The 15,354-nt window shown below is 41.3% G+C and overlaps 1 protein-coding gene across 1 annotated transcript in view; it reads right to left on the reverse strand.

Annotated features, from left to right (window-relative positions):
• Positions 1-1,315: 1,315 nt before the first annotated feature.
• Positions 1,316-15,354, reverse strand: part of SYBU (syntabulin) — a 68,323-nt gene continuing 54,284 nt past the window's right edge. Inside the window, exons 4-7 of the mRNA XM_081266365.1 lie at positions 14,893-14,977; positions 6,816-7,019; positions 4,923-5,072; positions 1,316-3,133 (exon numbers count right to left, since the gene is read on the reverse strand). Of these exons, the coding sequence (XP_081122491.1) occupies positions 2,029-3,133; positions 4,923-5,072; positions 6,816-7,019; positions 14,893-14,977 (1,544 nt within the window). The 3' untranslated portion in view covers positions 1,316-2,028. The remainder of the gene's footprint in view (positions 3,134-4,922; positions 5,073-6,815; positions 7,020-14,892; positions 14,978-15,354) is intronic.

Raw genomic sequence — 15,354 nt, forward strand, 5'->3', positions numbered from 1 at the left:
TAGTCTCCTTGATGCTCCATAACATGTGAAGCCCTTTTCTGGCTCAGGGTCTTTGCATTTGTTCTTTTTGCAAATTCTATCCATATCTTCATGATTGACCTTTTCATCTATTACCATGTTACTTCTTCAGAGATGTCTTCATCCCATCATTCTTAAGTCAAAATGCCTTATTTCCTTCAAAATACCAATCTTGAAAACTATCTTTGTTAGCATGTGCTTATCTTTCACAGATAATAGAAAATAAGCTCCCTGAGGGCACTATTGATGACCAGACTAACAAAATATAGGCTAGCATGTGAGAACTCAGGAAGCAGTTGTTGGATTAATTTATTCAACAATGATTGTTAGACCTCTTAGTATGTTGCAGCTACTATTCTATGTTCTGGACATACAACTGTGGACTAAACAGACTGCAGACTCCTGCCTTATTCATAAATATATCAGGGGTAAGATGGAAAATAATCAAGACAGAAAGTTTTTTAAAAAGTGTGTCTAAAGGTAACAAATAAGTGCTATGGTGGAAGAGTTTCTGGGTGAGAAATTAGGCTGCTCATCCCAGGTCTCCTCCCTTTGTATGGTAAGGTAGAAAAGTATTTGCTTTGCAGCACTCGAAATACTGGTTTCTGGGGGCTGGGGATGTGGCTCAAGCAGTAGTGCGCTCGCCTGGCATGCGTGCGGCCTGGCTTCGATCCTCAGCACCACATACAAATAAAGATGTTGTGTCCGCCAAAAACTAAAAAATAAATATTAAAAATTCTCTCTCTTGCTCTCTCTCTCTCTCCCCTCCCCCCCCGCCCTCACTCTCTCTTTAAAAGAAAAAAAAGAAAAGAAAAGAAATACTGGTTTCTGGAGATGAACTACAAAATCCTAAGCAATTTTCCTCTTTGAGGCTCAGCCCCCCTAAAATATAATAGTATCCATTCCATGAGAATGGTATGAGGAATAAGTGAATAATACAGATCAAATATTATCTCATCCCTTCCCACCACCCAAACTCTATCATTACAAGGGAAGGAGGAGAGATGGTACTACCACACTCTTCGTCTCCTATGCATCTTGCAAGCTAAAAAAAAAAAAAAACAAGTGGAAATATTCAATATATGCTTATTGAATAAATATGACTTTTTAAAAGCAAACAAAGTTTTTCTTTTCTTTTTTTTTTTTTTTTTTTTTGGAGAAACCATGCTTTTCAAGTCAAGGAAGGAAATTTTCACCTTTAATAATTATTTTCCCTTTTCTCAGTCTTAATTCTATTTTTACAGATCTGCTATTTATTCTTATAATAAAAGTAAACACAATTATTCTACAGGAGGATAAAACCTTTATTTAAATGGAAACACTAATCTTTATTTTCATCATGCTTAAGTGTGTGGTTACAAACAATCTCCAATAAAACACTATATAGAATAAGCAAAAAAATAAGTTAGTACATTGTAAACTTACGTACAGTTTCATCAATTAACAGGTTTAAGAACAAACAAGCCATTTAAGACTTTGGAGCTACATTTATTTAAAAACTGCAAACAGTCAAACCTTATCAACCCCAAGTAAGACACTAAAGAGCTATTCAAGACTTCTTTGAATCAATTACACAAATACATTTTTATTTTTGGTTACAGTCCCCTGCTATGCACAAGACCATTGGAATGCTGGAACAGTTACACATTTTAAAACGGCACAAAGCAAAGCAAGGAGATAACATGCCAGCCTTGGAGAAGCTGTCTTCAAAGTGCAAACTTTGCATTTTCTCTTCCTGAACCACTATAATAATAGGTACCTCAGACGACACCGGCAGGGTCATGAGCATGCTTTCTATACCACACTGGTGGGACATTTACTGGAACCAGGTCTCCATGCCTTTGAAGATACCTCCGGTTTTAAACAGTGAATAGGCTTCAACTAACTATAGTGCAAATCAAATACCGAGGAGCAAAACGACAGAATAGAGACTGCCACAGATCGACCTGCTGTTTCTCTACCTGGCACAACGCCACACGGGACAAATTGGCACACAGCAGAAACTTCTATCTAGGTTTTGATATGGAAGGCGGTACGGCGGAGCGAATGCAGGGCAACCACACAGCAGCCCCGCAGCAAGGCTCCGATGTTGTAGACCGGATGTATCCCTCCTCTCTGAGTACTGAATGCCCACAGGACAGTGGGCACCACAGGGGCAGCCACGGCCAAGAGATCAACCAGGAAACTGCTGCTCCAGTACTGCCTCACGACACCCCCCTGGAGCAGCGGGACGACGCTCTCCAACCTTTCTTCGGCAGAGGCTGAAAAATCCAGCTCTCTCATGAGGCGGTTGTCGCGGGTTTCGGTGGCCTCCTTGCCCAGCGGGGTCTCCACGGGAGACAGAAGGATGGCTGAGTTGGGATTTCTTGGAGTTAAATCAACCACCAAGGCCGAGATGGACTCTGGGAAGCTCTCCACCGAGTCAGCCCCAGACTCGTCAGGGGAAGCTGAGCTTGAGGGACAGGGGCCCTGGAACTTGAGCATATTCTGAATGAGCTCGGAGACAGCAGGGCTGAAGAGCACCACGTCGGTCTGCACCGCCTGCTCCACCAGCGCGACGACCTCCTCGCGACCCACCCCCTCGGGGGCCGCCTCCAGGATTTTGGCCCCGGGGGTGGAATGAACCAGCTCCAGGTCACCCGATTCTGTGGTGGCAGTTGTCACCATCTCGTCTAACAAATCAGTGCCGTCGGCCATGCTGTCTCCCACCAGCAGCTCACTATCAGCCCCTTCCTCTGTGACCTGCTCTTCCAGAACTAATCCACCTGCCATCTTGCCAAAAGGGGCATTTAGAGGTAGGCTCTTTTCCGGGGAACCACACGGTAAATCTAGACACAGTTCATCCCTCAGGGAGCCGTTGTGAGCCATCTCCATGCTCTGAAGCAGAGACTCCAACTTCTTGTTTTGGATGTTAATGTCCACAAAATATTTCTGAATGCCTTTATCTTTATCAGCCAAGCTGCTTCTCATGGTTTCAATGACCTGTTTGAGCTGTTTAATCTCCTTCCTGGCTTCCTTGAGTGCCAGCTGGGCCTCAACCCGGTGGCACTCTTCTTCAATCCAGTCTTCTCTCATACGGGCCAGCTGGGACTTGAGCTCCACAATTTCAGTTTCCCTAGAGGGACAGCAAGCACGGTTAAGAAAATGTAAACTTTGAACCAGCCCACCAGCAATTCTGACACACAGCCTGGAGCCCAGGCTCTTCCAATTCAAACTAAGGTTAGCCAGGCATAGTGCATATGCCGGTAATCCCAGCCACTTGGGAAGCTGAGGCTAGAGCGAGTTCAAAGCCAGCCTCAGCAAAAATGAGGTACTAAGCAACTCAGTGAGACCCTGTCTCTAAATAAAATATAAAATAGGGCTGGAGATGTAGCTCAGTGGTCAAGTGCCCCTGAGTTTAATCCCCAATACCCAATCCCCCCCACTCTCCCCCCAAGCCAGTAAGGGTTAAATCTGTTTTGGAATGATTTTGTCAGGTATTAGCTATGAACTTCCTCCTTTAATTGTGAAATAGCTGAAGTAGTAATAGTGACCAGAATCAGAATTAAAATCGCTACCGTTGTTTTCTTTTTTTAAAAAAGAGTACGCACTGTCAGCACTGCACAAAGCACTTTACAAGCATTATCTTCTACTCAATATTATTATTTGACATTTTATTATTAGAACTTCTTAGCCTGCTTTTATCTACATAGCCTTCCATTTCATAATACTTAGGAACAGCTGTGGAAGGAAAGTCCATTTTGCTTTAATTACCTATCAAGGACAGAAGCTGAAATGGTAAATTTTAGCTTTGCAAAACTGTTCTGATCATATTCTAATGATAACTAAAATGTTTTTAAATGTTTTAAAATGTTACATGTTGCAAGGACTTTGTGCAAAGTCGCTTCTCCATCTCCTCAGGTAAAACAATTGAACCCATCCTACACAAAGGAGAATCTATGCTATTTTTTGGTCCTTCAAAAAATCTTTCCACGAACTCCTCACATCATACACTAAACAATCCCAGGAAGTATGGGATGACTCACCCCAGAAGTGAATTTGGGTCTCAAGTCTATTTTGAACAGGTAAAGAATCAAATTAACTTGGAAGATGAAAAATGCCCCTTCTGACAGCCTGTAATATTATCTGCCCAGAGTTTTATCAATCAAGGTTATTGAGTCTTCTCCATATCCTTGTGCCAGTAGAAGAGATTAGGGCTGGTCAAGCAGCCATGTGCTGGATCAGACCCCCAACTCACAAAAGGATGCTAACACCACCCATAACCTGAGCTCACACCTACCCTGATTAGAGTGCTATTAATCTGTCCCAGAATATTTCAGGGAAAAACTATCAAGCATAAAAACTGGCTTGCCCCCAAAATGTCAAAGGTCTTTTCTCTCTGAGATAAGATCTCTCCAGCATGTTTTGTGTGTGTGTGTGTGTGTGTGTGTGTGTGTGTGTTTAACCTTAAAGTTTAGCCAAGAATAATGAAACCTCTTCCTCTAGCACAGAAATAGCTTGCAGGAATCACAATGCATGCAGATATGTACTCTCTTGCTGAGATAAATAGCGTTTGATGGGGCCATGTGTGACCCATTTTTCTGGAAGTACAGAATTGTTCCTGAAAGTGTTTCTGCCATTTAAAAATAGTCACATACACGCCCAGTGCTTCATGTTGAAGCTGTACAAACCCAGGAAAAAAAAAGGGGCTCCACTAACCTAGAAGGCCCCCTGAATTCCTGAAACAGTTGAACCATAAAGAAGAAAGAAATGGCTCTGTTCAAAGACCAACTTCAGAAATTTGACAGAATTAAATAAAATCATTTTTTTCTTTTTTATTTTTCTATATAGTTTGGGTTCATATTTCATTTTAGGGAACCAGAATACTGTCCTAAACCACACTGTACAAGGATGTGCAGATTCACCTTTCATGAAGTCGGCGCTCTGATTCTTTAAGCTTGGTCTTCAGGTGTCTCACTGTGACTTCTTTCTGCTGCAGAGGAGTCAGATACTGCTCTGGATTTGGGGGTTTGACACCATGGTTTTCTCCACAAGACATGTACCTTCCAGACCGCCTGAAACAAGCCAAGTAATGAGATGTTAGTTTCTGCCATTTCCTTTTCTATAGGAAAGAAAAGTAATAGTGTGTTAGACTGAATGTCTATGTCCCTCAAGATTGATATATTGAAATCCTAACTCCCAATGTGATGATATTTGGAGATGGGGTCTTTGGGGGACATAATTGGGTCATATTTGTTCTCTGTAAGAGAGACTCCAGAGAGCTCTCTAGCGCTCTCTTTCTACCTTGTGAGGTAACAAAAGTTGGTAGTCTATAACCCGGAAGACAGAGCTCCCCAGAACCTTACTGGCACCACAATCTCAGATTTCCAGTCTCCAAAGCTGTCAGAAACAGCTCTATTGTGTATAGATTGTCCCATCTATGGCACTTTGTTTTAGCAGCCCAACTAGACACAGCTGAGGCTTGTAAAGAAATGGCAGCCGTATATTGGGGTCTTAAACCTCAGTAACAGATGAGCTCACTTCAGAAGGTGGACTGTAATATACCTGTCAATATTAGTACTACAAATTACTTAGAAGACTGAGGTGCATGTGAAGGTAGGGACAATGGAGAGGGGGGATTTTCAGTGGCTTAGGAATGATCTCATGAGAAACAACAATGCACAATTGTCCACAGGCCTGGGCTGTCAGTTGAGTGACATGCTATTATATGAAAGGGCACTGAATGGAGGGGAGGGAGAAACTTTCCATGCAGTGTGCCACTGCCTAAAGATCCTGCTTGCCGTGAGCTGAATTCAGATTGTTCTGAAATCAATCCCCTGTGTGAGTGTGCTGATTTGGCAGAAATGGAAAGTTATTTCTTGTGAAAGGAACAAACTTACCCCACTCTCACTAGTGTGTTTTGTGAGAGAGGTGCTTGATATTCTACACACACAGTCCCAGCTGGAATCTTGGCCCCTCTCAGACCTGGCCAGAAGCTGGGCATCCCTGCTGTAAGAGAGCTGACTAATGAGAACAGGGACACCCTAAAGAAAGAGGACTAGAAGAGAGTGCTGTCAGCTCCTTCCCTGACTCTGGACCCAATCCAAGCTGCTGTGCTGCCCTGCCTCCTGTGTCTGCACTCCCTATGATGGCCTGTGTACAGCTCCCAACCCTCTGGCCCTCCTCTCTGGCCCATTTAAATAAACAGTTCCTTTTGCTACTCCACACTTCGCCCCACCCTATGTTATTAACTCCTTGCCTTCTCCACTAATTTCACTTTGATGTCATTTCCTTATGGTGGTTTCCTGATCCCTCCAGCCTCAGCTGGACCTCTTCCCCATCTTTTCACACACATATAGCAGCAAGTACTTGCAGAATAATCTGCATTTGTTTTTGTTAGTAGATGGTTAATGCCTTTCTTTAGGCAGTGAACACAGGGCCATTTCAGTTCACTATTCTACTCCCAGTGCTTAACATCATACATAGAACTCAATAAACATTCAGTGTTGGAATGAAATAACACATGCATGATTCTCTCTGCTGAGGGAAATGAGTACTTCCTTTCTGCTGCCCCTGTGCCATTTTCCCTCCCCGTTTGGACTGCTGGACCTCATTAGAAATTGTGGTTTGTGCTCTTTCTGCAGCAGTCCTTGAAGGATTAGCTTAGTGTGGGAAAGGAAAGAGTAGTGTTTTATTTAACAGAATAAGGCAGGGTATAATGAGTTGTACCCTCTCCCCCCGCCCCGCTTTTTTTTAAAGAAAAGTTTCCCAAATAGTATGAACTAACAAGCATGAATTAAGAGGGCAACAAGACTTACCTCATGACTGGGCTGCAGTCACTTCCTTTGTAGGAGCCCGAGTTGCTACTGCTTGGGGAGGAAGGGGCATAATTGGGATGGATATTAATGGGGCTCAGCTGATTCCTGCACAACATAGACAGAAGGTCCTTTTCCCGTGGGGATGGTGGACTGTTGCCAGATTTGTGTGATGAGGCTCCATTACTTCGCCCATGGGGACCTCGACTGAAAAAAAAGCATGACAGATTTTAGAATCCTTGTTGCTAGAGTTCTCTGCTTCCTGGTTGCCAAGTTCTGAGCTGTTTCCATCCACCACACCCTTCCACCATATTTGCCTCACCTCAGGCCCACCATGAACTGAACCTCAGAAACCATAAGCCAAAATAAAGTTTTCCTCTTCTAAGTTGTTCTTGTCAGGTCTTTTGGTCACAGTGACAAAAAACCTGACTAAAACGGAAATCGGCACCAAGAAGTCACTGCTGTGACTAAGTTAAACGTGATTTGAAAGTCTTTGGAACTGGTTTATGAAGGAATTTTGAAAAAACAAATGATGTAAGCTGGAGAAGTTTTAGAATGTTATAAGTGGGGCTTAATGGGAAATTCTGGTGAGAGCTCAAAAGACCAAAATGTTGATAGGACTATGAACAGTAAAGACTGGGCTCATTAAATTTTGGAGAGGAAGGTGGATTCTATTGGAAATGGAATAGAGGTCATTCATGTTACATTCTGGCAACTGTCTACATATTATCCATTCGTGAGATTTTTCTGTGAGGCTGAATTTAAAAGTACTGGACTAATTGATCTGGTGGAGAAAATTTCAAGGCAGTACAGCATTCAGGCAGTGGCATGAATATTGCTGAGTGCTTTTAGCCAAGTTTACTGTGATAATTAGGAGCAGAAAGAAGAGCAGAAAGATTTGAAGAGCTTTCAGTTTGGCCAGAAAAGTGCAAGTAAAACCGGTAAGGAAGGTGTGATTGTTAAAGAGATTTTAAGCCACCAAAGATATGCTAAGTACTTTATTCAGAGACAATAGGAACGATGGCTTGAGGGCATTCCAGGAATTAGCAAAACTAACCATCTCAAACTCAAGGGTGTAAAAGTAAAAATTCCTTAGAAGAGACCACAGGATCACCCTGCTTGCACAAGGGGGGGGGGGGGGGGGGGCTCTAGGAAGTTTTTTCATTGTGCTTAGCTGCTCAGGCACTCAGAGGCTACTGGAGGTGTAGTCCCAGAAGGCCTGGATACTGCTCAAGATGATGGCAGACTTTGTAGTCAACCATATAGTGCTGGCTCTTCAGGAATGCAGGATGCTGGAATTAGGGAAGCATGGAATTAGTTCTACCAAGATTTCAAAGGAAGGCCTGGGAGCCAGGCAACAAGTAGTGGGGTTGGAATCCCTACAGGCAGCCCCTGAGAGGATAATGCATAAAAATGTGAAAAGGAAGGTGAACCTGCAGTGGAAACCCCAAGATTAAAAGATGCCTGTATTGTAGAATGTTTGCTGAGGAAAGCTGCAGGAATTGAGCAGAGACAAACCAAGAGAGAGGCCATGTGGGCTATAACTAGAAAGGTCATATACAAGCCTTTTGCAGAGAATATCTCCATGCCATGTGCCACAGATGCTACACAAGAAGCTACAGGGCTTGTTTGCTTAGCTGGATTTTAGCTGGATTTTGGTCGTTTTTGTTTTGGTCCCACCTGTTCTTTCTGTGCCCTTATTTCTCCTGTTTGGAATACAAATGTTTACTCTGTGCCATTATATATTGGATATATATATTTATAAATTACTTTTGATTTTTATAGGGACTCATGCTGGCTGCTTGCCTTGAGTCTTAGAACAGACTTTGGACTTGGACTTTTGGACAATGCTAAAACTGTTAAGACTATAGGGACTCTTAGAAATGGACTAAATGTGTTTTGCACTGTGAGATGGTCATGGGCTTTTGGGTCCAGTGGGGAATGTTATGATTTAGATATAAAGTATCCTCCAAAAGCTCATGTTTGAGACAATGCAAGAATATTTAGAGGCAAAATGATTGGATTATGAGAGCTTTAACTTAAATCAGCAAATTAGGTGGTAACTGATAGAGAGTACTTAGATGGAGAAAACAGGCCCCTGGGGACATGCCTTTAGGGTTTGTATTTTGTCCTTGGTGAATGGAGCTCTCTTTGTGCTTCATTTCTTTTTTACTTTTTTAAAAATTTGTTTTAAAAAGTTAGTTATATATGACAGCAGAATGCATTTCAACTCATTGCACACAAAATGGAGCACAGCTTTTCATTTCTCTGGTTGTACACCATGTAGAGTTGCACCATATGTGTAGGCATACATGTACTTAGGGTAATGATGTTCATTTCATTCCACCATCTTTCCTGCCCCCATGTTCCCACCCCACTCCCTCCCTTTTGTCCAAAGTTTCTCCATTCTTCCCATCCCCTGCCCCCCCTTCTGCTTCTTGGTTCCCATATCCTGAGCTGCTTCCCTCTGCCACTCCCTTCCACCATGATGATCTCCCAAACCTTGGGCTCAGAACTACAGAGTCAACTGACTGTGGACTGAACCCCTGAAACTGCCAAAATAAAATTTTCCTCTTTAGAAAGCATTCTTGTTGCTACAGATACTGCAGTGCCAATGTCTTAGCCCTCACTAAAGCTAGTTACCATTGAGGAAATCCAATTCTTAGAATCAAAAGGGACAATCTAATTCTGATGCAAATGTGTCTCTTGAGCTGCCTTTTCCCCACCTGCCTGTTATTTCCCCTTCTGGCATCATTAGCACAAGCAACCTCTCTTTCTGCTCTTCTTTCAAATAGTTTCTGACCATAAAGCTTGTTTTGGATTAAACCCAGTTGCCTGATAGGAATACACACCATGTTAAATACTGATTTGGCTTAGGTTCATTTTGGAGGCTGTTTTGAAGATGTGGTTTTTTCCCAGTACACCTGTTTTGGTTGAAAAATATTTGAGTTTGATTTATGGTGAAGTAAGAAAATTAAGATGATTCATCTGGAGGATAAGAGGAATGGGAATTGCCCACAAAGGAGGAAACATGGATAAAGAGGCTACCAGAATATATCAAGTCTATAATTTGGTTGGTTGGTTTTGTAGTACTCGGGATTGAACCTAGGGGCACTCTATCACTGAGCTGCATTTCAAGACCTTTTTAATTTTTTTTATTTGGAGACAGTTTTGCTAAGTTGCTGAGGTTGGCCTCAAACTGGCAATGCCCCTGCCTTAGCCTTTCAAGACTGGGATTACAAGCATGTTCCAACCACACTTGACTCAAGTCTATAATCTTAACCACTTAATTTTTTTTTTCTTTTCTGTTCCTCCTCAATTACTTAACACAACCTTTCCCATTCAACTACTAAGATGTTGCAACAGTCCCCTCTTCATACCCTTGCCTCTTGCACTGTTCACTACAGCAGCAGGTTAATGTGTGTCTGGAGTAGTCTTTCTGAAATGGAATCTGAATACCACTGTCCTCCTCTAAGCATTGCCTCCACAATGAAGAGCAGCCTCCTTAAGATGGCTCACAGGGTCCAATTCACCTTCCCTTTCAACCCATCCTCACCAGCCCTCCTTCCTTCTTCATACTCCACATTCTGAACAACCTAGTTTCCTGAAGAATCCATGGTTATAATCACCTTTATGTTTCTGAATTTATAATCTCCTCTGCCTAGAATGTTATTTTGCTCCCTTCCCTACGTCCCTGGATACCAGGATGCTCAGGATGCCTCCTACTTCAGATTCAAAGAAAGCTACTCCAAGAAGCCTTCTCTTACTTTGTCCCCTAGGCCAGGGCAGGTACCTCTCTTGGGTACTCCCTAATACTCTGCTAGTTTCCATCCTGAAACTTGTCACATGGTGTCACCATTGCATAGTTCCTTGTCTTGCCTACTGGACTGGGCTTTCTTGAGGGCAGGAGCACAAACTGTTCTTTTACATCCCTACTACTCCCTGGCACATGGAAAGTGCTCTCTAAATGATCAGTGGATTTGAGTCCTGACACTGCCACTTATTAGGAATGAAAAATCAGAAAGGGCATATAAGTGCAGTTGAGAGGTTAAGTGCAACTGACCTGCAGGCTAGTATTACAGGATCTACTTGTTTGGACTTTCCTGTTAATCTAGTTACAGAGATTTGACACCCACTAGTGTAGGGAAGAATCTTGAGAATGTTAAAATTACTTAAACAGGATAAAAGTTTTAGCTTTAGTTTTATTACTTAATGGCATTACAAAAAGAAAGAGGAAGAAGATTCCTTTCATATGGTAGAACTTCTTTTTGAGATTCCCTTCTGTTTGCAATTTTACTTATAGTTTTATCCAACCGACACATCTCAATGAGAGATGTGTGCAAATGTGAATGTGAGTGTGTGTGTGTGTGTATGGGGGGATGTAAATTTGGCTTCCAAACCTTAATTACTGATTTAAAATCAAATATAATTTCAACTAGCTGTCAACCCAGAAAATCACACATAAATGAAACTACCAAATTCTAAAATTAAAAGTTCTTTCATTTTGAAATCATCCAAATGCGTTCTCTCTCATTTTTGTGAGAAGGGGACATTTTATATGGAACAGATGGGCTCCATGGCTTTGGGACAAACTAACTTCAGCAGGCCAGGAGAGGGAAGAATCTTATGAGTAGCTAAAAGAAACATGTATTCTGGCTTGGGTTTTCTTTTCTATGCTTCACTTCTAAGCCTGGCATCAGGTAGCCTATTTTCTTTATATGACTTTGGAACATGAAGGATTAACCCTTACAAATTAGGAGAGAATGTCAAGAGCTATCCCTAATTTTGATCCAGGGAACTCAATTCTGAGTTAACCTTCACTGAGGACCTTCTGTGACCCTAGTGCTGTTTCAGATCCTTTATGAACTTTGTTTCATTTCACTTGACTGTGATCCTACAAGGTGGATGTGGTTCTTTCCTCCCATTTACACATGAAGTAACTGAGGCTCGGGGAAGATAAATGGTCCAAGAACACACAGGTAGCTGGGATTCAAATTCAGATCTTTTTTTTTTTTTAATTTTATTTTATTGTTGGTTGTTCAAAACATTACATAGTTCTTAATATACCATATTTCACAGATTGATTCAAGTGGGTTATGAACTCCCATTTTTTACCCCGTATACAGATTGCTATGTCACATCAGTTACATTTCCATTGATTTACAAATTGCCTTTCTAGTGACTGATGTATTCTGCTGTCTATCCCATTCTCCACTATCCCCCCTCCCCTTCAAATTCAGATCTTTGTAACTTTATAGAAATGTCTCCTAATTAAAAAAAAATGAACACATTCCTTTGGGCCTATAAACAGGTGTATTAGGCACTAGCTACACATGTAGTTACTACCTAAAGAATTTACCACAACATATATAATGCAACAAAGCACTAAGGTACACGATTTGTGACAAATTAGATGTGGATTTTTTTGGAATCCATCCCCCTACATAGAACAAAGCAAAGATTCTTCAAATTATAAAAGATTACTCAATGTAATCAAGACTTCATAAATATCTCAGAAAAGAGATTATGAGACTGTCCTAAAAGAGAAACTACGTTGTAAAAGCTATTAGCTCTATTCCTTTAATTTATGTTAGCTCAAATGCTAACAAGTATAAGCACAAATTCATCATAGATGATGATTAAAAAAAAAAAAAAAACATTTTCAAAGAAGACACTAGGATGCCATGTTTGTCATGGCCATGAACAGACAAGCCCTGTGCTGGTCTCCCCCTCCCACCCGCAATTTCTTGGTCTGGTGGGCCAGTGCCCAGAAGAGAGGAAATTCTACCATCGCTGTACCCTTCCTGCATCCCTGAATAGAGTAAGTGGAAAGTGACAGAAAAGAAGAAGTGTAGAAGGAAATCTCATGAGGGGCCTGGTGAATTTCTATTCCCCAGCCACGGCACTTCATGTGTCATCACCATGAAGCCTCAGAAGAAACCAATCCTGCCGACACCTTGATCTTGAACTTCTAGTCTCCAAAATTGTGGGTGAATAAATTTCTGTTTAAGCCACCCATTCTGACATTTTGTTATTTAGCTCTAGCAAGACAAATATAATCACTATTATCATAATCATAATCATCAGTATCAGCATGTCTGTTTTACTGACTCTATTTTCTTATAACCACTGAAAAAACAACTCTATTAACCCTGTTATAAGTCCGGTCACCTTATCAAGCAGTCAAATACATGAGCTCATTTAACTCAGTGAGGTAGATTTTATTATTACCTCACTTTCCAGAATAAGAAAACTCAGGCTTTGAGTCAGATGCCTAATCAACAATGGAAGCTGACCTTGAACTCAAGTTTGTCTGACCCCAGATTACAATCCTCCTCCTCCATTTCTGATTCCGAACAGAGTAACACTTCAGCTTAAGAAAGACAATTCCTTAGAAGAGTGAGCCTTCCTTAAATTTGTAAGCCTTTAAAGGTTTGTTTTTATAGTCATCTGTGAAGAATACTCTCACCTACTCCACCTGTCCCTCACAATTCCAACTCTGTCACCAAAGGTTCTGCTAAACTTCCTCTGCCTCAGGAGAAACCAGACTAAAAAGATCACAAGCTACTATGTTCAGCATGGATACTTGGTTCATCTACAGGAATCACCAACAAAGCATGGTCCACAAAACACAGAGATTATGTGACATGCTTGAGCTACTTTATCATCTATGATGGTGCTCTGTGCCCATATTGGATAAAGAAAGGTAAGGAGTCAGTTTCACTTTTTCAATTATTAATTACTGTTAAATGTGTGAAGTCAATTACTGCTTGATTACCAGATTCTGGTAGAATGATATATATGATTTGTATGTAATCATATTTGTCTTATGCTTAATGTATCAATTTTGCTCACTTAAAGAAACAATGAATTCTAATCTAGAACATTCTCTCTAAAGTCCCTCTGTATTATTGAAATATCCCTAGAATTGAACCATAGATGCAAATTCCTTTGGAATGCTTGATAACATTGGCTTCTTTTTTGGCCTGTGTTCTTTGATACCTGTACCATGGATATGTGTTAATTTTCTGAATGGGTGAGAATAAATGTTTGACTGGTAGACTTAGTCATATCTGATTTATATAAAGAATGTTTATATTCATGCCCTGTGACGCCAGAGGCACTTTATTCCCAAAAGAGGAAGAGTCTGAGGATAGAGCAATTATGCTTTTTTACAGTGGACTTCACTCTTCTTACAGGTTTACCTAGCTTTAGTTTTATTTTTAACAATAAAACTACACTGGAGGTGTGTCAGATTCCTTTGTGGATGTTAGACAAACCTGCTCACCTGAGAAATAGGAAGTATTTGCTGCATTCTGGAAATGCAAGATTCTGGAATCTAAATGCTTTCTCTCCAGAAAGGGATCTTGAAAATCATATCATCCAACATCCTTTTGACAAATTTGGATATTGTGGCAAAGGAGAGTCAAGTGATTTTGAAAAGTCAGAAGAAAGGTGGTTTCCACATGGTGGTATGCTGACTCCATCGATCCCTTAATGTTCCTGCTCAGTGCTCTCTTATCACTGGGGGATCCTGGGACCAGTCCCATTATACTCTCTATCCTTTATATTATATTATACTCTCTATCCATTATATTCTATATCTGAATGGTTTTTAAAGTAATTATATTATTTACTATTTGTTGCCTCTCTTGCCCTCCTAAAAAAATATAGCTTTAACGGAGTCTTGTTTGCTGCCTTATCTCTAGATCCTATTTCATGGTAAACACCCAATGAATACTTCTTAAATGAACAATGACACTGGTGGCAGGTAGAGAAGCTAAATGTGAATGGTAGCTTCCATTTTCCCAGAGTCCTGTCCCCCAATTCAAATACCATCAACAGTGAACATTCTATTATGCTTATTGTGCTCCAAGCACTGACTCAACCAGAAACCTTATGTGGAAGGTATCCCTATAATTTAATTTTACAGATTAGGAAACTGAGGCCTAAAGAAGTTAAGCAACTTGCTCAGGGCCTGCTACTCCAACCAAGGGGGCCCAGCTCCAGAGCCCACATACTCAGCTACTTTGCCTGATTACGTCTTGCAGTGGTCCCCGCCCTCGCCCACCAACATTACACTTTCTTCACTCCTCCTCCAAGTAAATGCTGGGAGTGATCAGGGGTCACTGCTTCCTTCACAAAGATGAAAAAAGCAAACTCAGCTAGAGGAAAGAAAGGATGAAGTCAGAGGCTTTACAGCTAAAAATGATGGACTCGTGAAATGGGAGACTATTAGCTTGGTCCCCAGGTGAGTCAACAGGGCAGGGAGGGAGAGAAGGATGAGTGGACATAGAGCTGAGGACTGGATGGGACACAGCCGTGGAGGCCCAAGACAGGCTCCACATGACCACAGGAAGTGCGGAAAGGAAAAGACCTAATTGCAAATCACTCTAAAATACAAAACAACCAAAAATAAAAACTTCACTGAATAATAACAAATACAAACGGAGGGATAATTCAGGTGCTTCTGTAGAAACATAAGGTACAGGAAAGCCATCTATAAAGCAGCTTAATTACAGAGCAGGGGACAGTGCCTACT

This window comes from Spermophilus citellus (assembly GCF_964194105.1).
Source record: "Spermophilus citellus genome assembly, chromosome: 14".
Lineage (NCBI taxonomy): Eukaryota > Metazoa > Chordata > Mammalia > Rodentia > Sciuridae > Spermophilus > Spermophilus citellus.